This window comes from Amblyomma mixtum, chromosome 3, assembly GCF_055824585.1.
Source record: "Amblyomma mixtum isolate Tamu chromosome 3, ASM5582458v1, whole genome shotgun sequence".
NCBI classification, from domain to species: Eukaryota; Metazoa; Arthropoda; class Arachnida; order Ixodida; family Ixodidae; genus Amblyomma; species Amblyomma mixtum.
This window is the reverse complement of record NC_143014.1, coordinates 173,395,147-173,422,766: the sequence shown is the minus strand read 5'-3', so window position 1 is coordinate 173,422,766 and position 27,620 is coordinate 173,395,147. Positions and strand designations below refer to the sequence as shown.

The 27,620-nt window shown below is 40.9% G+C and overlaps 1 protein-coding gene across 2 annotated transcripts in view; it reads left to right on the top strand.

Annotated features, from left to right (window-relative positions):
- The window catches only part of Fhos (Formin homology 2 domain containing), a 228,920-nt gene that overhangs the window by 193,596 nt on the left and 7,704 nt on the right, over positions 1 to 27,620 (top strand). Inside the window, exons 15-26 of one of the 2 annotated variants that reach the window (XM_089581950.1) lie at positions 1,002 to 1,066; positions 2,083 to 2,256; positions 3,178 to 3,266; positions 4,432 to 4,602; positions 5,949 to 6,995; positions 11,396 to 11,553; positions 18,305 to 18,490; positions 20,214 to 20,333; positions 21,473 to 21,634; positions 22,596 to 22,708; positions 25,273 to 25,347; positions 26,872 to 27,064. In XM_089581950.1, the coding sequence (XP_089438076.1) occupies positions 1,002 to 1,066; positions 2,083 to 2,256; positions 3,178 to 3,266; positions 4,432 to 4,602; positions 5,949 to 6,995; positions 11,396 to 11,553; positions 18,305 to 18,490; positions 20,214 to 20,333; positions 21,473 to 21,634; positions 22,596 to 22,708; positions 25,273 to 25,347; positions 26,872 to 27,064 (2,553 nt within the window). The remainder of the gene's footprint in view (positions 1 to 1,001; positions 1,067 to 2,082; positions 2,257 to 3,177; positions 3,267 to 4,431; positions 4,603 to 5,948; positions 6,996 to 11,395; positions 11,554 to 18,304; positions 18,491 to 20,213; positions 20,334 to 21,472; positions 21,635 to 22,595; positions 22,709 to 25,272; positions 25,348 to 26,871; positions 27,065 to 27,620) is intronic. The other variant, XM_089581949.1, reaches the window with a different exon arrangement.

Sequence of the window (27,620 nt, the reverse complement as noted above, 5' to 3'; positions counted from 1 at the left end):
AGCTATTTCAACCTTAATTCTTAGAAATGACACAATGTTGTCATGAGAGGACACATTTTATGGACACTAAGCAAGTTTTATTGGTGACAGTCAGCTGTTATGTCCCCATTTTTCCCTGTCTCTTGCTGAACCCATGTATGTCAAGCGTCCTACATGTAGGACACTGCTTTTTTGCACAGTAACTCTAAAAGTTTACTGTGTATATACTTGCACCCGCTTGCGTAGATTCAAAAGGGTCTAAACTTCTGTGGAAGGGTTGTGTTGTGTAAGGTCGGTTTTGTGTGTTGTATGCATTCAGAAAGATCTGCCAGTCTTCTCTGAACACTGTTTTTGAAATTACACCCCATCGACTACATTGTAATTATGCAAGAAAAACAAATCATTTTTAGACAGTGTCATAAAGAAATCACCACATAGGATGAAAAATGTGATTATAAAGTCAATGTCAAATGTTAGAAGCTTTGCCACACACAACAGGTAGTGAATTTTCCAAGTATCCTACATTATAGGACAGCTCAAAAGTCGTTGAGAAAAATATTTCCACCAATAAAGGGAGGGTTCTTAATGTGAAGTGAAATAAACTATTTATATCGAAAAATATTTTAAAATTCAAATTCAGTAATATTTTTCTCAAATTTCTGAAGTTTTGGCATATATGAGTTAATTGAAATGTAGATCTACTTTTAAATTTATTTTTCACTGCATCTTCCTTTTACCTTGAGTAACTGTGGGCATGGTTCATAAATTTTTATTGAAAAACATAAATTCTTGTGCTGCTCATTCGCTCGCATTTTATTTTGCAATAGAGCTGTTGTTTTTACATGGGCACTATGCCCTTTTTATGGGCATACTACTGTAACCAAATATACAGTTCCTTCAAGCCAGTGGATGTTAGATTTATAAAAATAAGGTATTTTTACCCTGTTTGGTCATATTAACGGTACTATCATGATTCTATTTACAAATAATTGTCATGCTGGATCATTTGTCTTTCTTTTCAGGCTGTTCTAAAGCATGAGGATGGTGATGGGGATGGAAAAGCACTACCTCTCGATGTTCGGCTAAGGTGTGTTGTTTCAAAATAGTAAAATAAAAACAGGTTATTTTTTGTCCTCCATTGCACTGACCTCAAGCGATTTGAATGTCAGTGGTACAATGGCAGTGTTAGATGTCTGTCCTGAGATAAGTGTAAGCAGAAGCTGCCTTATTGTGTAAGCTAGAATTCTTAAAGTTCGTATAGACTCCAAAAGCCTTTAGTTTACAAATGGAGTTTGTAAAAATGAATTTTAGAAGTGTTATGCTCACTGTTTTGAGCTACCTATTTCGATGTATTATTAGAAGTGCAACATAACAACTTTAACACTATTGTCAGTTCACCTTTCTCAGAGTTGTGTTATATATCTTGTTATTATTTGTGGCTCGCGTTAGGTTCCAGTTAGTTAATGTGACATATTTTTTCCAATGTAAGTGAAAGCCTCCTGATATACTACGGCTGTTGCTTGCTGCATCGTTATCTTCACTTTCTGTCTCATTGAAAAGGATGTGAGCAGGTACTACTTATTTGTCAGCACTGTGACCTTATGAAGTGCTATGCACCAATCTCGTGCATAGCTTGCTAGGCACTTTTGAGCTTCTCCTGACATTGCAAAATTTGGAGTATACAGTGAGCCACTTTTCCACTATTGGAATAAAACATCTTTATATGTACCTATGTAAGTTGTGTGTTTTAGCCATGAACATAGTTGTCTGCAATCCTCTGCCTGGGTTTTCTGACTTTGCTGGGATTAGTTAAGCTGAACTGCTGTTGTGTACATGGTTTTTGTTACTGAGGCTCTGGCAGTCTTCCAAAATGATGTTCTTCTGTATTGGAGACAAAAAAACTCAAGAGTTAGTCGCATATGTAAATTTATTTTGGTTTTGTTTCCATGCCAGATGTACAAAAATTAAATATTATTGCTTTGGAACATCAGAGTGTGTTGTAAGGAATGCTGTCAGTGCTGTAGGTGGCCATGCAGCTTCTGCACAGGTTATTGTATACCTGGTGACACCTTTAACTAATGGATTTTTGCCTCCTTGATGCAGGCAAGTTCCTCGTAGTCGCAAATCAAGCAGTAATGATGAAAATGAGAGGCGAAAAAGTCGTCGCCACTCGCTGGGGAATCTTGCTCCTAATAGCACAAGTCCTTTCAAGCAGCGGCCATCACCACTTGCCAAAACACCTGAGGCCACTGGTACATTTCCACAGTGGAGGAGAAGGTACGTGTAACTAAGCGGCAGTGTGTTATACTTGCCTCAGGAATGTGTAATAGCTGGCAGCTAGTGCATGATCTTTGTTCAGAGCTTTAAAAACTTCAACAGTGATTACTTTGAATCAACTCATTCTAGGGGATCGTAAACTGGTGGGGGGGGACAAGAAGAACAAGCACTCTCTTGTTATTGCTCACATGCTAAGGTTATCAAGGCACTTTCTGGTACAGTGCTGTATTGTTGGCCAGCAGGACAACTTGTTCTGCAACATGGAGCATTGAATACAATGGCTTGCACTCAAAAAAAAAAAGAAAAAAAAATTTTTGATGTCTTTTGAACAGCTGAAGAGGATCGAAAGTTTTTTTTTTTTGCAGTCATTCAGTTGTTTTGCATTGGCTGTCGCAAAAGTTATGGAGATGTTTACCTAAATTATGTGTTCTATTTGGAACCAGAGAGGTGGCTGGACAAATTGCATGCAAAGTGATCTTGCTTGTTATAGACATTTTCAAGCATTTTTGTTTCATGTTCCAATATGAGTGATCGCTTGTGAAAATACTTAATCCTTACCTTAGTCTTTATGATAAACAACATTAAAAAGTCAGTGTGCAAGCTATGTGAGTTTGCCAGTGCCGATGCTTATCTGGTATATAATTGCTTAATACAACGTAATTAGGCTAAACAAATAGTTCAAAGTGCACATTTTTTGCACCACATGTAAAGATTCGTTCTTTTTCAATATTTCCATTTATTGCGAAGCTTCTTTTCAGGGAACCTTAGTTACGCAATTGCGACTTCGCTTATATTGTTGTTGTTGTGCAGTCCTGCTTGATTTTGCACTGGAAATACTTTCATTTATGGTGGGGATATATTTTTGAGGACTCATGACCTCAACATTTTTGCATGGTGCAACTAATCTTCTGTTACTTGCAGGGATGTGAACCAGAATGAGGAGCCGGTGAAAACACCTGACCATGGGAAAAATGGAATTGCTCACAATGATATTAGTACCCCAGAGATAGGTACATTGAATGTGCTTTTCACTCTCAGCTGTGAATATAGTGAAAAAAATTTGCAACGGTGAAGCTTGTGCCTTGACGTGAATATTTCAGTGAAAAGCTGAGGCTGGTGACTAGCTTGGCAACGAAGTCAATTGCGTTCATGTTTGTCTTCATGCACGTCAGGGTCTTACCAGTGCTGACGCTTTTGCTCCCGGTCAGTGGCAGAAAACTCCAGTTAGTTTCGGTTTCGATTACTTGAGTGTACGTGATGACTGGAGAACTCACGTTTAAAAGTGAATAGTTCTGCACATGCAGCATTCGTGTTTTATTTGTAACATGCACGCAATAATTTTCCAAAATGAGCTTAAGTATTTACAGTTAATACGTTTTCACTCTTTCTTTTTACTCTTCTTCTCGCAGACACAATTTTCTTGTATTTTAGACGATGATAGCAGATATGCATGCACCTGCTGTGAGGCTGGGGCAATGGCCGAATTTTCTAAGGGATCAGGAAACAAAGCTGCTCTAGCTGTGTGCGCTGACAGGGCTTGAATCCCACTCAGAGTTTAAGTTTTTTTTCGGTGTTGCTCCTCAGAGCGATTGACTACTGTCGCCCAATCGGTGAAACAGCTCAAGAATAACAGATTCTCACTGTTAAAAATAATAGCCCCTCATAGTGGAAGCAGTGAACATGTCAGAAGTGAAATATGCTAATAGTAAATGCATGGCTGTGTTACATAATTAAATACTACAGTAAAAGCTCGTTAATTCGAACTTCAAGGGACTGGAAAAAATGTTTGAATTATCGAATGACCGCAAAAAAACTTCCAAGAGCTGCTTGCATCGTGGTAAATTTATTTGGTGCAAGACTGGACTATGGCTGCCCGATTTCGAGAGGAGAACAGCGCGGCAATGTCTATTATTCACGTTTCCATCAATGCTTTCCTGTGTGCATAATTTTCTCTTTACTTAGTCTGTAAAATATAAAGCTGAGTGTACATTGTAATACTGGAATTCATTAAAGAGGGCATAAATGCGGGTGCTGGCATCAGAAGCACTGGTTTAAATAACAGGAATTTGGTAGCTTTGCCATTTTTATTTTGTGATTTAGTTACAAACTTATTGAAGACAGTATGTCCCAGTAGTATGAGATGCACATTCTATTATTCTCCCTGCCCTTGTGTAGATGATGTCGTTAATGGCATCACGCCTGCTTTAAGACGACGGCGGGAGCGGGATGCTCGTAACCGCTGCCTCATTAGAGAGCAGGAGGAAAATGGACGTGATCACCAGACAACTGTCTCACCACCTGCTGCATCTCCACCTACAAATTTCACAGAGAAGCAGCCCCAGAAAGGTGTGTGAGCCAAGTGCATTTTCTTGGGTTTGCATTATTGTGACTGGCAAGGTATTTTTCTGATGTTTTTATTATACTCTTGTGATGCACGATGGATTTCAGCCCATAAAGAATAAAACAATTTGGCAGCGGCAGTAGCTGCAAGTGCACTCAGGAGACGTCAGGATCAGAATGCCCATTGCTTTTGGCCGCATTCTATTTTATGATGACTAGGAACAAATCTTCACGTGCCATCAGTGATAAACGAAGAACACGGAAAAACAAAGAGCAATTCTTTGAGGCAATATGTATTGGTGGTTGCCAACAGAAACTTAATTAAAAAAAAGAGGTGGAAATTTACTGTGGCAGCTCATTTGCAGTCTCTTTTCTCTATGCAGCAGGCAAGGCTTGAAACTTACTGCCATTAGCTCAGACAGAAATAGGAGGAATGGTATTAAATTGAATAGCATGTTACCTTATGTGCCAGATTGCTGTATCTGTAACTACCATGTACGGAAATAAGTGTTTGATGCAGGTCAACAGTGAGCATGGTAGTCATCATCATCCTCATTTATTATACCCTTAACGGCCCTAAGGGCATTACTTAAGGGGAGATCGTATCAAACATTGGAGTTGGCACATGAACATCACCCAACATCACTGTTTTTACTACACAAATATAAAAAGTATGGTAAGGAAAACTACAGTTAGAAATATTCAAGAAGGTTGTTGACTGTATACAGCAGTGACAACAGAACGAACAACACTTGCTATGGCGGCTCAGTGGTTGCGGAATTCTGCAGCTGAATACAGCATTGTTGGTTCAGTTCCTGGCTGGAACAGCCACATTTCAGTGGAGACAAATGCAAAAGCACTCATGTAGTAAGATTTCGATGCAGGTTATGAAGCTTCAGAAGGTCTCAATAATTCCAACGTCCTGCGCTTTGGCGTGTGACATGGGCCACATGTAACTTTTGCGCGCAAAAATATTCCATTTTTAGGGTAGTACATTGTGCACAATGCCATTATCTGTGATGCTGCATGACCTTCATGCCAGCATCCATCTATGTTGCACTGTTAGAAGGAATGTCGTTGAAAGTGAAGCTTGTAAGTTAACCCAATGCACTCTGTGTAAGGGTGAATCTGAGAGGATAGCAGTATGGAATGCACTAGACAAGCTAATCTGCCATCTTTGTAAGTGCTGTATAGATAAACTAAGTTATGGAGCTGGACTATTCAGATTATCTTTTGGCGTCTGTATGAGGTATTTTATGTTTAAGCACAATCCAAGAGCAGTGTCTTTTTATGTGTGTGCAAATAGATGAACATGCTTACTGCCCACTAAATGAATGGTATTTTCTTTGCAGGCCCATCCTTCATTGAGCGCACTCGCTCCCGTTTTGAAAGCCGCATTGAAGATGAAAACCGTAAAAATCAACAGCTTTCTCAACAACAGCAGCAGCAGCAGCAACAGCAATCACCGGCAGCTCCTAACTTCTCTTCTCCAATTCAGAGGCCTACAAATCTACATGTGGAACCACCAAAGACCTTTAATGCATGTCCCAACAAATCTCCACAGCCTTACATGAGCCCCACACAGAGAGACCCTGGCAAGAAATCTTGGATGCTTTCCATGATGTACGGCAAGAACCAGGAAGAGGAGAACTCGCGTGAGGAGGAGCTAGTTCGACCACCACAACAGCTCAAAAAAGACGGTCTACGAGAGCTTCAAGATCGCATCAGTGGAAGAACAATGGATGGCCCTGCAACAGACATCTCCACAGCTGGTGCTGTGAGTCGAGCTAAGGAGGGACTTGCAGCATCACGCTCTAGGTCCGACTTTCGATCACTGCTTCCTCAGACTAGCTCATCCTCAATCCCAGACCTACTATGGAAGTCAGACAATGATGTGCAGTGGGAGCAGTTGGTGCGTTCAATCAGGAGGCCACTCCTTATTAATGATCTAGATTTTACAGATCTGAGGGAAGATGATGATACAGATGTGCTGCAGCCAGTGAGCTGTGGTGCAGGCCAACCGCCACCACCTCCACCTCCCACTGGGGGGCTGCCTCCACCACCTCCTCCAATGGGAGGGCCACCTCCTCCTCCACCCCCCATGGGTGGTCCTCCTTTTGGTGGGCCACCAAAGGCTGCACCACCACCACCCGCTGCACCATCATGGCTGCAGCAGAGGCAGCAGCAGCAGCAAGCGCAACAACAGGCTCTTAACGCCCCTCCACCCAAGAGCAAAAAGACTGTCAAGCTTTTCTGGAAAGAGGTGAAAGTGGACCCAACTATGTTGTCTAAAATGTCCAAGAAGAAGACCATCTGGGATGAGCTGAACAGGGTGCATGTCGACACGCAAAAGCTGGAGCACCTCTTTGAAAGCAGGGCCAAGGAGGTTCTGAACAGGGTGAGCCAGCCTAACCTTTTATCCTGGCTGTCCATTTTCAGCACATAATGCCTTGCTGCAACCATGCTGGCAGCCTGGTGATGCAAGAATGAAAACATGCTTATGCAGTTGCATGTGCAGTCAAAATCGCAGTTGCCCTCAGGCCTATGACGCCCATGGGCATAGTTGCTACTTGTGTAACATGCAGACAGAAGGCTATGTATTCATTTTGCCAAACAATTGAGGCAGTCCATTTTATGCTGTAGAGTCAGGAGGGGTAATGGTTAGTTCTTAAAATTGGAACAAATGTTTAACATCATGAAATATTTTGAAGGAAAGTTGAAATCAAGTATGACACACTTATAAGGGAGTAATTACTCATTGACGTCCACTCGAGCGCAGCCATATGGCTACAAAGGAAAGCTATACTGCTTTCTCAGAAACTTCGTAATTAAAGAAAAATTCGTCCTGGTCAAATGTTTAGGGGAATCCCCCAAGGTGGAGTAGAATTGTAACAAGGAAGTAATTACTCATTGACATTCACCCTAGTGCAGCCAAATGGCTACAAAGGAAAGCTATACAGCTTTCTCAGAAACTTCGCAGTTAAAGAAAAATTCATCCTGGTCCGGGGTTCGAACCCGGGACTGCTTCACCGGAGCAGTCGCTCTACCAATTGAGCTAACCGGGACGGCAAGCTTATGGTAGGGCGAGAGCGAATTGATCAATAACTTGAAGTGGGAACAGTGTTGGTCAAATGTTTAGGGGAATCCCCCAACATACACTTATGTGCAGGATCAGTCAGAAATCACCAGGCCACGAGGTCTGCATTTGAGCCTTGCAGTCAGGAGGTGTTTATGACACCCTTGACGCTCAAAATCTTAGGAGGATGAGAAATACTATCATCTTAACCCGTGAGGACCGTGGTATTTTTATAGGCCCCATAAGTGCCAAGTGTCCAATTGCTCTGCTTCAGCAGATCCTGTGGCCTGGAAACTTTTTACCAACCCTGCACCTCTTTTCCTTATTTAACAGCAGCAGCGTTTGGGTTAGTTGGCTAACCATGTTTAAATCATGAAAGCACTCAGAAAGGCATGGGCGCAGAAAGAGACGGATACATAGTGTACACTGTGTGTCCATCTGTTTCTTTGTCCTTGTCTCTTTAGCGCTTTCACGATCTAAACCTCATTTCTTATTGCTCAACTTCAGATCCTAGTGGACGCTGTTGAAGTAGTGTGCAAACTCATGATGAATGTTAGTGGCTCTTTCACTTTAAATGTGCAGTGTTACTGCTATGAGTTTTTTTTTTTTCCTAACTGTCCTTCACAAATGGCCTGCATTGTTAGGATAAACTGAAGAAAGTTGTTTTGCAAACTTGCTTTTTTTGTTTTAGGTCGAGAAGAAAGGTGCTGCCTGTGGTGCTAATGCATGGCAGACTGCTAGGTTTTTGACTGTTCTAGTGCACAGTGTTCCTTGAAGCATTTTTTAAGGGTGCACAATAGGTATCTGATGTGCATACCTACTTATATATTCATATATATAGCAAGCAGCATCCAGTAATGAACTTAATTACATTAAACTACACTGCAGCTAATAATGTAGTAAGCGCCAAATGCAATTTATATACAATACCTGTCCGAATCTAAGAATAAGTGTGCTCAGAGTTGCCTTTTAGATATATATGAGGTGGGTTGCTTTTACTCTAAAATTTGTTTATGGCTTTGAACAGTAAGTACTGAGATTTCTGTTTTAAGTTAACAGGCCAATATCAGTGCTGTGTGCAGCTTTCATTATTTCAGGAGTGCAGAAGGATGCCTGTTGTTTTCTTGGTTTTCTCAAGACGACGCAGCTTACAAGGCTTGCTTATCCAAGATTGTAACAGGTGTCGTTTGCTTGGTTGCTACCCTTTCTTGCTGTCCAGTACTAAAGTATTCTTTCTAAATAAGAACCTTCAAGGCCAAGGTTTTGGGTTGTGGTTTCATTCCTGCGGGGTCTGCATGCTTGCTAACCTAAAGCATCTCTCCTTGCAACATACTTGATGCTGCTTGGGCTGATGACCTGCACTGGAAATCTGTGCTCTATTTAGGAGGTAAGAGCTCCGACAGGCTTTATTCTTTGTTTTCTCTGCTGCCTTGCATGTCATAAAGACCTGCAAAGCAGGACTACCATCTTCTGCTGCTGATTTTTTTTCCCCACTTCTGCAAAGCAAAGCAGATTTTTTCAAGTTTAATTGGCCACATGACACTCAGCATACAATAATTTTCTTGCTGGTGTATCTCTTAGTAGTAGGCTTGCTTTACACCTGGTCCTTTTGCTCATCAGAAAGGCTAGTGACTAACATAAAAAGCAGTCTGCCTTCACACTGCATCAGCAGGGATTGAAATTAAGCGTGTAGTACTCTAGGAGAACGGAAATGAACACAATGATCTACATAAAACAGGTTCAACAAGGAGCATTTTTTCTTTTCTTTTTTTTCAATTCATGATGTGGAAAAGGGAAGAATGAGGGAGATGGGTATCAGTGTGCATTATTAGTTGGGAAGTTTTAGTGCCCTGCTGCTAAGGAATTTTTGTTTGTTGCAGTTTACAAAAGTAAGTAAATGCAATTTTGTGGCTATTCAGATGCATAAGAGTAACCATAAAGGTACCTCACTGCCTAGTTATGTAACCAGAATTTCATGCTCTGCACTGCAGCTACATACACGGTGTTTCGCCGAAGGCTGTCAACAGTTTTTAAGAATAGACTTTTTGAATTAGAAGAGTGCTCTTTTTCAGTATAGCATTGTCAGCGGTGTAGCATCAGAATACAGCTAAGATTTGCTGATTACTAGTAGGCTGGTTAACTAATATTGAATAGTTAAGTTTTTAAGTATTACTGTTAGGTTTCGTATTTATTGAATATCCATATTGGTTTTTAGAATTTCGAAAATGCCATTCTTGTCACTGCTGCAGTGCAAGGAATTTTTGGGGCCGCAAATGGGTGAAAGTGAAACCACGCGGCCAGGAAGAGCGCTAGCCACGCCTATGAGCGCTCGTCACACAGCAGTGTGGGTGTCACATGCTCCTTTCATAGCATCTGACTGGGAGCGGCGAGTGGGCAGAGAGCACATGACAGGCACACCGATGCGTGATGTGTGCTCGTAGGTGTGGCTAGTGCTCTCTATTGGCCATGTGGTTTTGGTTTCGGCCATGTGCAGTCCCAAAATTTCTTGCTCTGGAGCAGGGACGAGAATGGAATTTTCCATATTCTAAAAATTGATATGGATATTACTTATGGTGAGCTACAAGCCCCTCAATAAACAAGGAGCCTAACAGTAATAGTTAAAAAGTTAACTATTCGATAGTATTAGTTAACCAGCCTATGAGTAGTTAGGACATCCTATGCAGGGTACAGTTGACATTTATATGCCAAAAAAAAAATGCTCTTCTAACTCAAAAAACCTCAAAACAACCTGTATATGCGAGTTTTTCATGCTGACAGCAAAGAATTGTTATGAACGGCAAAAAATATCAGAATCCTGCAAATAGTTTTAGGAGTGAACTGTTCCCACAGAATAGCTGAAACATGAAGATATGCTTTCAGCTTTAAAAGAGCTTGGAAGTAATTTTTTAAATAGAAGGGATTTTGTCCTTTTAGTGGCCATATATTTATTAGTTTGCAGTCACTCATCTTGCAATAAAGTGCCTTAAAATGGTAGATTTATGTTTCTATCGTCATCCTATCTGTCAAAAGCATTTGGTAGCCTCTTGCAACATAGCTGGCTAAGTGCAGTAAGAGTGGCATTTAATTCAAGGCTGTGCTACACATAGAGATTTTCTCACAGCAGTATTAGCAGTGCACATAGTGGTAAAATATAGATTGTGTATATATATGGAGTAGGAATATTGCTTTTCTGCAGGGATTCTGTAACAGATTAGAGTGAATAATTCTGTTATTTTTACTTTGGTTAATAATGTACAGCATAAGATGGAGAACCAATTTATTTCCAGTCTACTTATGATAGGCAGTAATGGCAGGTGCCAAATAATCTACCTTTTTACATTTTCTTTCCAACGTCACGATGTTGCTTTAGCTCACTAGCATGTCTCTAGCTATTGGGCTTACCTTAGCTCTTTGGCATGTAGGCATGGAGTCGCTTAGCGATGACTTATTGCTGGCTGAATAACACTTGTTGAGAAAAAAAAACAGGTGTCAAGATGTTGTGCTTTTAGTAAGTATAGCCACTTTGGTTTCTTAGCTACTCGCTTAAATTCAGTGACTATTGTGTAGTAGTTGGAAAGTTCTCAGACCACCTTTATTCAGTTGTTTATTCTATAAGAACCTTACATATTTGGTCATCCAGGTGTCAGTTGTGGTCCTTATTTGCTTAAATGTGAACTGCTTGCTTGAGGTTCTTTTTTAACCATGACGTTCTGTCGCTGTTGCAGAAAAACCAAGAAGGGAAGAAAAATGAAGTCATAGTCCTTGATGCCAAGCGTTCTAATGCAATTAACATTGGTATGACCAAGCTTCCACCTCCAAGGACAATTAAAACAGCAATCTTAAAAATGGACAGCACCATCATGAACAAAGAAGGCATTGAGGTGAGTGCTCATTTAAGTCTACTCTGAAGAGAAGGGAGAGTCTTCAGGCTAAGCAAAGCAGAACAGGCACTGTTATTTTTTATATAATTTGCGCAAAAGCATACTGCCGTGAAAAGACTGAGACACACAAGACAGGACTGCCACCAACTTCCAACTGAGTTTAATGTTCGAAAAAGCCACTTTATAACCACACGAGCCAAAGATACAAGCAAAAAAAAAAAGATAAAAAAGGTGACTTTGCAACAGACATACCTACGAAAACGACAGATGCAAGGATTACAACGTTGCCAATGATCCGCTAAGAAAAACTAATCTCTTCTTCTGACAGGGACACAGACTGCTTACTCATGCAGATAGGCCCCCTCTGCTTGATGTAATATGCATAAATTAAATTAAATTATTTCACATTTTAATCTGTCTTTGGACCTCACAATGAATCTTGTGTTTTCAGAACACACAGCAGTTTGCAATTTACACCTTTTGCAGTGAGTGGCCATGTGACTACCATAATAATTTTTTATTGTAATCTTTTGCTGCCTGACTCGTTCGTTGAAGCATGATAAAAAATGGTACTGTAGTCATGGCCACTCACTGAAAAAGCTGCAAATGCTGTCCGTGCTTTGAAAACACAAGATTCACTGCAAGGTCCAAAGACAGACTAGAATGTGAAATAATTCAAGCATATTACATCAAGCAGAGGGGGCCTATCCGTGTGAGTAAGCCGTCTGTGCAACTGCCAGAAGAAGAGATTAGTTTTCTTAGCGAAACATTGCCAACGTTGTAATCCTTGCTTCTATTGTTTTGGCAGGTATGCCTTTTGTTAAGCCACCTTTTTTACCCTTTTTTGCTTGTATCTTTAGCTCTTGTGGTTATAAAGTGGCTTTTTTGAACAATAAACTAAGTTGGAAGTTGGTGCCATTCCTGTCCTATATATGTTTGTCTCCATCTTTTCATGCCAGTATGCTTTGCCGCAAATTATGTCATGCTACAACCAACTAGCTGAAATGAAAGTCTTACTGTTATTTATTTTGTTTCTATCATAGTCTGTCATCAAGAGAGATAATAGTCTTGGCTACCCATCCTGAATCACATCTTCAAAATTCAAACTGCATGCATTGCAGTTGTGGCATGCACAGCTACTGCAGTATACTTCTGAACATTTCATCTCGTTGAGACTGTACTGGAATGGCACCCTAGATCATAGCCTTAAGAACTTCAGAAAATGAGCTCTCGTTTTACTGTCTACTTTTATTGTAATGTTAGGATAACTGCATGTGTATGTCACACAGGCAGTCGCCTCTCATTACTTCGTACTAATGTAAAATTAAGGACCGTCACCTCTTTATGGCGTTATTTAAAGGAAAAAAAAGTGAGGCACTGAATATAAACCCACTTTAATTCTAATTGCCCTTCCTGGCTTGAGGGCCCCCATTTGGAAGGAAAGGGTGCTTAAGTTTGCATTAATACTGATGTTCATAGTTAGCTAAAGCAAATGCTGATGATACACTAATGTCTTGGTAAAATTAGATTGAAATGTGTTTTGTCTATTATTGCTGCTTGATTACTATGTTAGGCATTACTTCTTGAAACTCTGTGTGGTTAATTGGCTTTTCTGCATTTTTAAATTAGTATTGGTGATATCAGTTATGTAATTATGTATTGATAATTTCAAATTTTTCCTGGGCCTTTGTTTTTGCATTAAGCTGATTGAAATTTTAAGTTTTGGTTACAAATAGCTGGTCAAGACAAAAATGTCTGACTGCAGTGCAGGTTAACATGGAGCACAAAATAGAAAATGTGAGCACTTATTTATTTATTTATTTTATTTATTTATCATCATACCCACAGCGCCATTGGCTGGCATTACAGTGGGGGGGTAGAAGAAAAAGTACACAAATGCCACCGCGTGCAGGTGGTTACAAAAAAAAAGATAACAATGAGATAGAAAGAACACGGAATTATTATACACAAAAAAAATGTCACAGCATGGAAGAAAATGAATCATTTGATAATATGGACACTACTTCCTCAGGCAGCTTGTTCCATTCAGAAACCGTTTTGGGGAAAAAAGACATTTTAAAAAGGTCAGTCCGGCACCTGTATTCTTTAACTTTAAGTGAATGATCTCTACGTAAAGACACGTAATCAGGGTTGGCTATATATTTGGTTCTGTCTATTCCAGTTCTAGAATGAAAAATATTATGAAATAATTTTAAACGCAGTACTTTCCTACGTTTTTGAAGTGAGTCCCAACCCAAAGATTTTTTCGCGCTCGTTACACTAAAATATCGCCCATAGTTATTGAAAAACAAAACGAACGGCCAAATTCTGAACTCTTTCTAGCTTTTGAACGTCAAGCAAGGTTTTCGGATCCCAGACTGTGCAAGCATACTCAAGTATGCTTCTAACGTTTGTATTATACAGCAGTTCTTTAGTCTTTAAAGGGAAAAGTTTAGCGTTACGTCGCAGGAAACCTAAAACACGACAGGCTTTGGCAGTAACGAAATGCACGTGACGATGCCACGACATTGAACTTGTTAAATATACACCAAGATATTTAAATTCCAACACTGAAAGCAGTCTGCTATTATTTATGTTATAAGTGAAAATATGGGGAACCTTCTTTTTAGTGAAACACATATGTACAGATTTTTGCAAGTTAATATGCATTCTCCAGTTCTCACACCACTGGGCCACTTTACACAAATCCTGTTGTAATGCATCGCAGTCACCTTGATCGTTAATAATTCTATACAATACACAATCGTCCGCAAAAAGACGCATGTATGAAGAAATACCTGAAAAGATGTCATTCATGTAAATTATGAACAGTAATGGGCCCAAGACGGATCCCTGAGGCACCCCTGATGTTACAGCCACCTCATGCGATTGTTTCCCGTTGACAACAACACATTGACGCCTAACGCTCAAATATTCCTTTATCCACCTAATAACGTTCTCATTTATGTTGTACCAGTATAATTTTTGTATTAATAAGGAATGTGATACAACGTCAAAGGCCTTCTTAAAATCTAGAAAAATACAGTCAACAGAATATCCCTTATCTAAAGCACTTGACAGGTCATGTACAAATTCGGTAAGCTGGGTGACACACGAGTAACCACTGCGAAAGCCATGTTGATTAGTATTTAATAATGAATGTATACTAAGATGATTCATAATACTAGTATAAAACACATGCTCTAAAACTTTGCATAATACACTGGTCAAGGACACTGGTCGTTAATTTGAAACAACATTCCTAGGTCCCGATTTATGTATAGGTACAACATTAGCAAGCCTCCATTCATCAGGCAAGGAGCCTTCCTGTAATGACTTTGTGAAAAGAATTTGAAGGTACCTTGACAACGCAAAAGCGCAAGAAGAGAGCAGGATCGTGGGTAAGCCGTCCGGACCGGTGGCACTGTTATCTTTTAAGCGTTCTAAGAGCGACACAATTCCTCGCTGATCAAATTCAATGTTCTCCATGGGTTCCGTACAGTTCAAGGCAAGGCGAAAATCGGCAGGGCTATTGCTGTCCTCAGCAGAAAAAACTGAGCTGAAAAACGTGTTAAAGCACTTGGCTTTCTCCAGATTATCATGAACGATACTTCCGTTGTGATCGAGTGGCGGGATAGACAATTCATCCTTTCTGTTTTTTTTTATGTACTGCCAAAATTCTTTAGGGCGATCCTGGATACGCATGTCGAAAGACTGAAAGTAGGTAAATTTAGCCTCTTTGACCGAAGCATTCATATCCTTTGTAATCTTTTTTAACTGATCCATGTTATCTTCCGACGGATTTCTTTTGAAGCGCGCATATAGTTGTTGCCTCTTTTCAACGACTCTGCGCAGCGCTTTTGTGAACCATGGCTTGCTTTTGCTGCGACGTTTCGTCATCACCCATGACGGCACATGCTGCTCACGCAAATCAAAAAGTTTGGCTGTCAGCGTGCGCCACAGCTCATCAACGCTGAGTGAATGAGACAATGTTTCGTACACATCGACATAGGATTCAAGTGCCCAGGCTATCTCGGGGAAATTTGCCTTTCGGTAACTGTAAATGCGCCGATTGCCACAGTCTTCAAGTTTAACATACTGAAAGTTCATTTCCGCTAAAACACAACTGTGATCACTGATACCGGGCACTACAAGGGTAGAACAAGCTGCCGATGGTTGGTTAGTGAATAATAAATCCAAAACATTGTTGCCACGGGTTGGCTGCAGCACTAATTGGGATAAGCTGAATGAATTGCACAGATTTAACAATTCTTTGCCTACTGCGGAATTGGCTCTAGACGGAAGACATCCTGAGCTCCAGTCTAATTCAGGAATGTTAAAGTCACCTCCAACAACTAAACAGTCAGTTTTAACAGTTTCAATCATATCAGTTAGGTCGCTGATGGGTTCAAGCTGATTTCCAGGTGGCCTGTAAAACGAGCAAACTGATAGTAATTTACCATTTAAAAGTCTAATTTGAGCCCATACTGCCTCACATGTCCCAACATCAATTTCCATCTTACGAGAACTAACTAAGACGTCCACCAGTATAAATACGCCTCCTCCGTGCCTGTCTCGATCTTTTCGATAGCTGATAAAGTTACTCGGAAAAACTTCGCTATCGCTAACATCCCCATCCAGCCATGATTCACATCCGATCACAACGGAAGGTCTCGCCATGTCAATTAGACCATGTAGCTTGTCCACTTTATTCTTAATACTTCTGCAGTTTAGTACTAGAATCGACAAAACAGAGTGATCCGGCTTAACTTGTCAAGAGGCTCGAACTACCTGCCCCTGAGATTCGTCGTAAATGTACTTGACATTATTCAAGTAAAGGACATCGTATTTCAGATGTGCTTTGCCATTGGGTCCCTTGCGAGGTTTGGCGTAGTCCCATAGCATTTTCCTCTTGTTTCGTACTGGTTCAGAGAAGTCCTCTGAAATGCTAGTAGAACTTCCTTTCAATTTCTTCGCATTTGACAGAACAGCCTCTTTCTCTTTGAATGAACTAAAATTAACAATTATTGGGCGAGTTCCTTCTGAACGGAACCGTCCGAGGCGATGGGCTCTTTCGATTCTGGGGTCTATTCCCAGAGTAGATCTACACAAGTCTAGGACAAGTTTTTCAGAAATTGGTTGTGACTCGCGTTCATCCTCGTCCTTAATTCCGTAAAAGAGCAGATTGCACCGTCGAGATCGATTTTCAAGATCGTCCACTTTCTTCATCAGAGTCTGCCACTCGGAACGCTGTCTTTCACTACTCGCCCTACAGTCCTCGACAGCGGCCCTCATTTCCTCAAGACCTGCAATCTTTGCTTCTAAATTGGCCATACGGGCATTCAGATCCGACATAGCTGTTTTGTTTTCATCCTGATAACTCTCGATAGTTGCAAGTTTTTCCTTAATTTCTGTCTGGCCTTGCAAAAGCTGCTGCAGGATTGCATCGCTAGGTCCTGGGTTAACTTCTATGTCGCCGCACAAAACCAGAAGCAAAAGGTAAAACGCAGCTCTTCGAAATAAAGAAAAACGACACCTTCTGCGTAACATGGGTCTGTGTGCTACAGAATGAGAACAAACGCATGCATACAATACAGGGGGTGGAACCGGCAAAGCATACACTAAACATATATTGAAATATGTGTCACTAACCTGCGTGAAAAGCAGTAAATGCGTGAGCGGCAACGCCATTTCGGTATCGCCGGTTCCACGCCCCAACGATGAAGTGACGATTCCCGCCTTTTGTAGAGTGTAGTGGCACGGGCTGTAAAACCATGGTGGGTTGACTGGCACCGCACAATGTCCAAAATCGGCTGCGAGGCACACACAATCGTTGAAGTCGACCGTGGTTAGCACAGGTGAAAGCTTGGTGAAGGAACCAGTATCCAGCGTAGACGAATCATGCACAGCAGACAATTCCTCGGCATGAAAGCAGTGACTTGAATAACCAGCGATGAATACCTGCGTGAAAAGCAGTAAATGCGTGAGCGGCAACGCCATTTCGGTATCGCCGGTTCCACGCCCCAACGATGAAGTGACGATTCCCGCCTTTTGTAGAGTGTAGTGGCACGGGCTGTAAAACCATGGTGGGTTGACTGGCACCGCACAATGTCCAAAATCGGCTGCGAGGCACACACAATCGTTGAAGTCGACCGTGGTTAGCACAGGTGAAAGCTTGGTGAAGGAACCAGTATCCAGCGTAGACGAATCATGCACAGCAGACAATTCCTCGGCATGAAAGCAGTGACTTGAATAACCAGCGATGAATACCTGCGTGAAAAGCAGTAAATGCGTGAGCGGCAACGCCATTTCGGTATCGCCGGTTCCACGCCCCCACGCCCCCACGCCCACTATTCTAAGGTTGACCTCATTACCTATGAAACTAAATGTTGCTTGCTGCTGCATACCCTGGGTATTTTAGGGGGCTCAATAGCTATGGCATTCACCTATGGACCGCTGAGTTGCGGTTTCGATTCCAGCTGTGGCTGTGGTATATTAGCGGAGAAGGAATCGGTAAAATACTCATGTAGCGAGACTACCATGCGTTATTGTAGAGCCCTCCATTGTGGCACGCCTTATGGCCACTCCCTCTGCTTTAGCACATAAAAATGAATAACTCTTATTGCATCATCATGCTTGCATACTTATCACGGGTGTATCAAGGAACTTTCTCATGCACCATACTCTAGCTGTAATACTGAAGAGTACAATTCCTGTTGTCCTGAGGGATACTTTGTCCTTATTTCTTCAGAAAATATTGACAACAATGATGCCTGGAGAAGATGAGAAGAACAAAATCATGGAGGCACAGATGGCAAACCCAGATGTTCCTCTTGGCAACGCAGAGCAGTTTCTTCTCACACTTGCGTCCATCAGCGAACTTGAAGCTCGACTCAGACTTTGGGCTTTCCGTTTGGACTACGATGTGATGGAGCGGGTTTGTAACTTTCCTGCTTTTTTTTTGCTCAGAAAGGTTCACTGTGGTCTAATTACAAGATGTAACAATTGGGGAGCACTTGTTTTGCTTTAGAAATCCAGCATGTAAATGCAACGAATGGGTGTTGTCTTCTTGTGAACTTTAATATCTTATCTTGCAACGTACACACACAGTTAATCATCACTGTGTTGAAGCTGAAGGAGTGCTAAAATTTAGATGTTAGTGCAGTCGCTGCTTTCAAGTCAAGGATGACCTTGACTGCAAATCGTATACAGTGCAGAGGGACTGTAATTATCGCATGTCGGCGGAGTCTGACAAAGCAAAGTGTTCAGTGACCAAGTGATGGCATTCATGATAAAATTTTTGTAGCTCTCACTTGTACTGCATGTAGCTAGGAAGAAAACTTGAGAAGTTGTTTACTACAACAAATTGCCAAACAGCATGTAAATAACAGGATTTCTGAGCTACCGTAGTGAATAAGGGCTAAATAGTGTTGCACACCGTTTCAAGGCGAACATGCGGAATATAATTCCCAGTTGTTTTTGCTTTGAGAAAAATGTGGAAATTCTTTATTATTAAAAGAATGCCATGAAGGGTATGTAAACTCTGCTCTTGATCAAGGGTGGATTTATGGGCAGCTCTGAGCTGGGGTGGTTGGAGGGGGGTTCTATTCACATCATGCATTTTTCAAATTTCTCTGTTAAAAAGTGTGGGGCGATGTGGTTTTTCGACAGAGAATTTCTCACTTATGAAAGGTGTTTGCCCTCTCCCCCTTCTGCACAATCCATCCTTGCTTCTGAGCGTTTCATTTGTTTCATTAAGCTGAACTAGGGGGTTTCCTCACCACTGTCTCCTTTGTTGTTCAGTCCAGAAACCCTTTAGCCATGGAACTTGTGAATGATCGAATGAATTTGTACTTTTTGGCACAGTGTTGAGTCTGTGGCGTAAAGCATGATGGCATGATTGTGTACCGAGATTGAGCTAACCGCATATACGACATCTTTAAGAGTATTTTTTCTTTTGTTTTGATGCTTTTTATCCTTTCATTCTATTATTCATGCATTGCTTTGGAAGCCAAGTAATCCAGGCCACAAAGCATCTTGTTTGATCATGCTGCGGGTGTTATTTCTTGTGAACATTTTATGGGGTGTAGCCAGTGACTTTCCTCATTGTAAAATTGTTATCACTTAATTGAGTGTTAAAAGTGCATGTGTAGTGAGTTACCATGTAGACGTGGTAATTATGCTATTTTTTTTTCTTACCAATGTTGCTTTTGGTAAAAATATGAATGCTTGACATTTTTGAAAGGTAATTTGTAAGTTTAGGCTTCCATCAATTGGGGTTCTTAGTCGTTAGAGTTAAGTATATGGACTTTTGTGAAGACTTTCAGTGGAGATTGCCCTTTCTGTGTTATGTTTGTTACTTCATTTGATTACAGTGAGATTTGGCTGTCACTGTAGGCGACAAAATGCTGTGTTGGTTACCATAATGTACTTGCTCATACTGTGACGCTTCTAACACTCATGTTAAATGCATTGGACAACTAGAAGGCAACTGCCTAATGTGCAGTATCTTTGAAATACCACTTTTCTTTTATTCACAATTGCAGAAACTCAGTGCTAACCTCAATGATGCTTAGTTAGCTTCATTGAAAGCTGCTTGGGTTTTGTGTCCACCCAGCATAGCTTAGCTGATATTCTGTAATGGTGGTGTTATGTTGCAGGAAGTTGCCGAGCCTCTTATGGACTTGAAGCAAGCAATGGAGGAAATTGAAACGAACAAGACATTTAGGGTTATCTTGGCCACTTTGCTGTCTATTGGAAATTTTCTGAATGGAGCTGAGGTAGGTAACATGCTGGAAGGCTGTCATTTTGCATATGATATCTTCCATGTGACGTCATGGTGCACAGTGTCCACATATGAGATCAACAAGCTCAATGTGTGGCATGATTTGCTATGGGAGCATGACATTAGAGAACTGCTATGCTGTTATAAAAAATAGCTTTCAAATGTGCAGCTGTTATGGCCCCTGACATTGAGCAAACAATGTTATTAGTTGGCCTCACTTACCATTTTGTAACCATGATCTTCTGAAAACATTTACAGAAGGCTTGTTTCGTGTTGTTTGTTTCATGCCTCATTTTCACATCTTTTGTTTCACAAAGCTCAAAAGCATATAGTGGCTGTTCCCTTGAGCCAACAGCTTTGTGTGTGTGTATAGTTTTTTCCTACGGAATGGGGCATGCAGATGGAATGACAACGATGACGCGAAACTCGGGGAACTAGGCAACTACAGACAGCGCTATAAAAAATGGACCACTGATGAAGGGTTAAACAGGCATACTGAGCATATTGTAACATGGATGAATACCTATATTGGCACCTAATATTAGCAGGTGAATATTGGAATGACATAGTAGCGCAGAAAACAAGCATGGACGAGTGAGGGAACGCGACAGCACTCGTCCTGTTCCCTCATTATTTCCATGTGTTTTTTTTTTACGCTACTATGTCTTTTCAAAATTTCACCTGCAAGCCCAGCTACAAGTACTTAACAGGTGAATAAATTGGAAAAAAATGTGAACATTGTCTGAACACGTAAAAATACGTGTATCAATATGCTTGGCAATGTTAGCCGTGCAAATTGCACAGAAATGATGGGCATGTGTGCTTTCATCGCCACCTGCAATATTTTAAACACAAAGGTTCAAATGAAATGTGCAACATCGCAACCCTCATCACCCTCCTACCGGCTACAGCTCGACCCCCTTTCAGCGTTGCACCTAATTCAGTTTGCACCCTACCAGTGATATCACCAGAGAAGAGGCTCTAAGGAGTAGAATGTGACCATCTACTAAAATGCTCAGGAAGCCTCCTGAGTTGCCTTTAATGTTGTTACTTGTCTTATTATGTAGCACTGTGTAACATCGCATTGTCTTGTTGAATTTAACACACTTTTTTCTGTTTTTTTTTTTCTTTTAGGTGAAAGGTTTCCAGATAGACTATCTGGCCAAGGTTCCTGAGGTGAAAGACACTGTTCACAAGCACTCACTGCTCCATCATTTGTGCCATATGGTCATGGAGAAGCACCCAGACACTACTGATCTCTATTCAGAGATTGGAGCTGTCACTAGGAGTTCCAAAGTAAGTCGCTTGTGTTGCTGCTGTTGCGACCATATCTGGTTGTTGGCTTAGCTGAGTGGTTCTAAACCTACTTTTTCAAACATTTGTTGAAAAACTTTCATTCCAACATCCAGAAAAAATAGCCTTTCGTGTTGGTAGTTGTGTTCATCCGTTGCATTTTCTTCACTTCTTTGGGCTAAGTATTTAGTATTGGAAGTTTAACAGTATAAGGCACATTGTTTTAAATGGTATCTCCATCATATGTGCCTGTTATATATTGCGCATGTCTTCATGTGATGAACACATTGCTGATTCATTTTACATATTTCCAGCCTTGCGTGAAATTTTTGCTACCAGAGTTATCTAAGGCTTCTCAGATCTTTGAGCACTGGAGCATATAATGCTTACATATTTGAGATTTAGAGTAAAAGTGGCCATGGAAAACGTGACACAGAATTCAGCATGCTGTATTAACAAAGTTGCTCGCACAGGATAATCATTTTTTCGTACCTGTAACTACAATCTTTTATTTGCACCATTGTCAGTGAGCTCTGCATTTAAAAAAAATACGGGCTTATTAATCCAAAATTTAAGTACTTTGTGATGCCACCTGTGCAGGCAAATGACTGTTAGGCACAGCCATTGCTTGACACCAAGGATTTGTGTACCTGACTATTTATTGTTCATAGGGGATGCATACACCTGTTAGTGGTTTGTCATTGGAATTATCAGAGTTTGACATGGAGATTCATAGTTGCCGTAATTAACAAACGTGATTCAACGGGCCGCAGTGTCCAGGAAAAAGCACTGAAAAAAATAGGTCCGAAATGTCATCTTACGGCCGGCTGTGACAAGAAGAGTACAAAGAATTTACTAAGTGTGATGAATGAAGCTGGAATTTGCATTTTTGGTTCAAACCATACCAAAGAGAGTATTACACTGGCATGTGTATTTTTTTTTCCTTTTTTTGCACGAATCGAAGGTTGACTACGATGAAGTTGCAAAAAATCTTAGTAAGATGGAAAGTGACTGTAAGGCATCGTGGGAACACTTGAAAGTTATTGCGAAGCACGACGGATCTGCCATGAAAGCCAAGTAAGTTCAGTACTCGAATGCAGGATGAAAAATTTCAATAACTGTCTGCAAAAAGTGAAGGTACCCTTTAACAAGTTCACTATATCACGGTGCTCTGATGGGTCATGTTGCACACTTGTGCTTTGCTGCAGTGAATATTGAGAGCTTTTGTATAGTGCAGAAAGTGCATCTTTGGAAGAAAAAGAATATAATCAAAACTTTTACTAATCTCTGTGCTAAGCAGAAGGACTGCGGCTCACCAGTGGCTCACCATACATTAAAAATAGAGATCTTGTTCAGTGCTTGTTCAGTGCATGTGGGTCATGAGCGTTCTGATCACCAGGTCTGGAACCCTGGTCTGGAGCACAATGTAATTTGAAAAGTTTCATCTGAAGTGCCAACTTCCTAATTTGAACAGCATACTTAGGCATATGTTGGCCTAAACAAGCGGTAGGGGGCACTGCTTAAACACATATGGAATAGCTCTGTACTTTTCAGTTGTGCAGTTCGCTTACCCAATGTAAGTTGTAAGTTCCCAATGAAACTGCAAGCTTTTTGCTGATGGAAAATTAGACACAATCAAAACCCATTCAGAGGACACAGCCAGAGACTGCCTGATGGAACTATTCATGCATGTGGCATGCTTCAATGCTGGGCACAAATAGAAAGCCTTTCATTTATAAGTAAGGACTGATGAAGTTCTGAAAAAAAAAAAAACGAATTATTTCTTGGTCTGAAAAAGTGCTGGATTTGAAGAAAATCTTTTGAATGAGGTTTGAAGAGACTTCAAAATATTTAGTTTAATTTGTTACACCACAGTGTGGTGAAGATACCTTTAATATCGCATATGCTGTAGATGCCTCGTGAACTCTAGCAAGAGATATTTTGGTGATTACTTCAATGTCTCTGCTTTCAGCTCAAGAAAGAAAATAAAACTTTCTGTAAAATAAAATTTTGCAGAAAAGGATAGAAAGGTTTTGAAAATATTTATATGATCAGCAGTTAGAAGTAGATCACCATTAGACTATCTCAAAAGTTCATAGGGTTGCTTAATAAATTTCAAAAGGCTTGCGCAAAGCACCAGTTCATGGCAGTTCATGGCCTGTATTGTTGTGGCCCATGAAAGCAAGTTGTAGGCCCATTGATCGATCAGGAAATGTGGGTCAAATCTTCAAAATTAGCAGTCATAGTGGGAGGGTTTAAAGAATGCTAAGTACAATATTAAGTAAACAGAAAATGTTCATGAGAACTATTGTTGTAGTTTTGCAACACACTTAACTATCAGAAAATTCCTAGCTATCGGTTACTGTGATGTCACCTGTACACAAGCTGGCTAGGTAGTCAGTTAATTCGCTTTTTAATGTGAAAGCATTACTAGTCATGTATACTCTCAGATGGTACTGAAAATCCCAGCAATGGATAGAAAATTAGGGTGATGTCATCAAGCGGTCACAGGACACGCACAGCAAGCCAAGCACCGCCATCTTGACAATCATACACACGTCGTTCATCTATATACACTCCCCACTGGCTGACCTCAGTGTTGTGCCAGTTTTCTGGGCTACATTTGTACCAAAATTGTGAGCAGTCGTTTGCTGTACAGCGTTCCGGGTGGTGTCATACGATTTCTCGCTGCATGTAGCTTACATGTGCTAGTCAATTTGGAGGGTAGCTTGCGGTAGGGATTTGAACCTTCAATTGTATGCTTTCCCAGACTCTTTCCTTCTTTCCTTAAGGCACGGTTGAGGTGCCCAGTGAGATGTGAGACAGTTACTGTGCTATTTCCTTTCCTCAAAAACCAATTTTTATTTCAAAATTTTGATGCAACCGTTGATTGTACACTGCTGCAGGTGGTGTCATACAATTTCTCATTGCATATAGCATACGTGTCTTAGTCAGGTTGGAGACTAGCTCGCGACAGGTATTCAAACCAAGTTTCCGAGTATTTCACTCGGACTTTTGTGGATTCAGTGCTTATGGAACCAGCATTCAGAGGCGTGTCTGCATTTCATTTCTCACTGCGCAACCTGCGTCAAGGTCAAACTCTCACAATGACACAGAAAAGGAGAACATTACAAGTCTAGTCTTGGTTGGTGGTGGATAACTGCGCAAGTTTGGCAAGAGGTCATACAGAGTGGGAACGCAGTTAGAACAGTATTACACTGCTATACCTCTGTTCATAATTGGTACTTCCAAGTGACACTGATAGTATTCTCCTTATTCTGTCGCATTAGTCTTGAGTCATCTAGTCGATTCAAATTGGGTTTTTGAAGTTTCTTTTAATGAAGGTCCCTTTGATAGAAACAATTGTGAAAGAGACCGATTTATTCACAGACATTACTATAATTGTGCTGCTTGTTTTTAGCACTTGCTTGCCTTAGCTGACTCTTCAAAAATAAACATTTGCTTAAGGAAACTAAGCTTCCATAGTAAAAGTGCATGTACCATTTTTTATACCTGTTAATTGTGCTTTTCTCTCTGAACCTGCATGTGATTAGGTCAGAAAGCACCAGCTGTCATATGCATTATTCTCTATGTAGTTGACCATGATGGACACTGATTAATGAATTACATTTTGTTTTCAGGCTTTCAGAATTTCTCAACGATTGTGCAGAACGGATAGTCATTCTGGGCATCATTCACCGCCGGGTTCATAACAGGTAACTGGCCAGTCTGCTGCATTTTGGTCTTGAGAAAAGTTCAGAATTGATGCTTGGTCTCTGAGGTCATTGATTATTCACCTTCTCAAAATTCTAAAGTAGACAGGAGTGTAATAGTGAGTTATCATTCATGACTGCAGAATGCAGCACTGAAATAGTGGCATAATTATGTGTACACATTGGTACCTTGCAAAAGAATGCCAGCCCATGTTATAGCTTTTCTGCCATCACCTGAGACGAACTTGCAGATGGTAAGGCCTTGTTTAAAGCCCTGCCTGAATATTCTGTGACTTGTTGGTCTCTAATCTTCATTGAATTATGATGGGCTTTCATTGCACAAAGCAGTGTAGCAGTATTACTTATATGTGACTCTTACAGATCAGATTTTGCTTATGATTTTTTTGGTAAAGCTTGTCATCAAATTGTTAAAACTACCCTAGTAACGGCTACTTTGATAGCATTCGTTTGTCAGTCATGTAAGCATTTGTAGTGCTTGTGCTTTGGAGATGCACATACCAGTGCTGTAGCATTATGTTACGAGAAAAACAATTTATGGGACAGTAAGACATCTGATGTGACAATTCTGCGAAAGCAGTTAGATTTACCCTCGATGATTACTTTGGCGCTTTTATTTTACTCTAATGAATGCTACTGCATAGGCTTCTAGCTAGTGGGTGGGGAGGCCTTGCAGTGGGTGGAGGTAAATGGGTTGGCACTGGGTGGAACTTCTGGAGGGTTGAGATGGGTAGTGGTGGGGATGTGGATCAAGGGTAGCAGTGGGTAGGCATGTGGGCAGTCCCCTAGTTAGAGGGGTGCTGTGTGGCTGGTGCTTCTGGAAGGTGGGGGCTTCACTCTCTGAGGCTACAGGCAGACAGACACTGGCATTTTTGCATTGTGACATTGGTACTGCTCCCACAGTAAAAAAAAAGCCAATAAAAGCATCAAGTAACTGTCAGTTCTGAACCAGAAAATTCAAAAGGTAGAGGTGTCAAGCCTCTGGCGACATACAGCAATGCAAATTCATATATACGTCAACCAGCCCATCTCTATTTATTGACTCCAAAAGAAGAAAACAATTGTAAACTAACTTTCGTGAAAATTTTCAGGACCTTTCGACCTGTGTGAGTTATAGTGGTAGCTGTATTGTGCCCCGCCCCAAACAACTGTCACTTCTTGCCTCATGAAAGCTCTTACTTCATGGCCCACCTGGATCATATGACCCTGCAGGGCACATTCTTGCGGGTACCTAATCCCCATCCTATCTTCATTAGAGATATATGATGGCAGCACCTTTTACAGTTCAGAAAATTCCATATGCAGCTATTGCTAAAATAACAGTATTCTCTCTTTTCAACTCATAACTTTGGAAAATTGGGTCACACTGTACCTATGAAAATATACCTACTTAAATCAACTACTCTGAAGAATAGGTTTCAAGAATAGGTTTCCTGCAGTTCTTGTTTGCCTAGATTTGATGCATTAAATGTATGATAGGCCTGATGATGTTTGTATTTTTCTTTTTAGATTTCACAAGTTGCTGGTGTATTTGGGATGTCCACCTCATGCAATTAGAGAAACCAAAGCACAGCAGGTATGCAAAGTCATCAGTGAATTTGCACTGGAATACCGCACAACGAGGGAACGAGTTCAGCAGCAGTTTGAGAAGAAAGCAAATCACCGTGAACGTAACAAGACTCGTGGAAAGATGATTACTGAGGCAAGTTGTTTCCATAAGTCTCCATATTGCAGTGGTGGCACTGGTTGCATTCCTCTTTAGGATGATTTCCTTCGTGGATTATTTTTATTTTTCAGTTCTTCTGTAATTGCATGAGTGTAATTGTCAAGACAGAGTCCTCAAGGAAATCCAGCTGGCAAAAAATAGCGTATTTACAGTGACAGCTGGTATTGTCTGAAACTATGAAATCTCTGTTGCAGTTGTGAATTCATTGCATGGCAGCTAAATCCTTCCCATTTGACGTTACTGCAACTGCCGTTTCACAGTAGTGACGTAGACATCTAGGATATGGGATTGTACACGGGCATTCTCCACTTTCTTAGCAGTAGAGCAAGTGCAGTATGTGGAGAGAGGGTGACTACATTTAGAAGCTGGGAGCATAGAGTGTGACCTGACAAGCGGCTCGGTATGTGGAGGAAGAGGTAACAAATGTAGAAGCCAGCTGTGCTTGGAGAGTGGGGATTAGCTGCTACCTACATTGTATGATGCAGAGAGAGATGTCAACACTCCAGAGTAAGGAAGCTGTGTGGCATTCCCT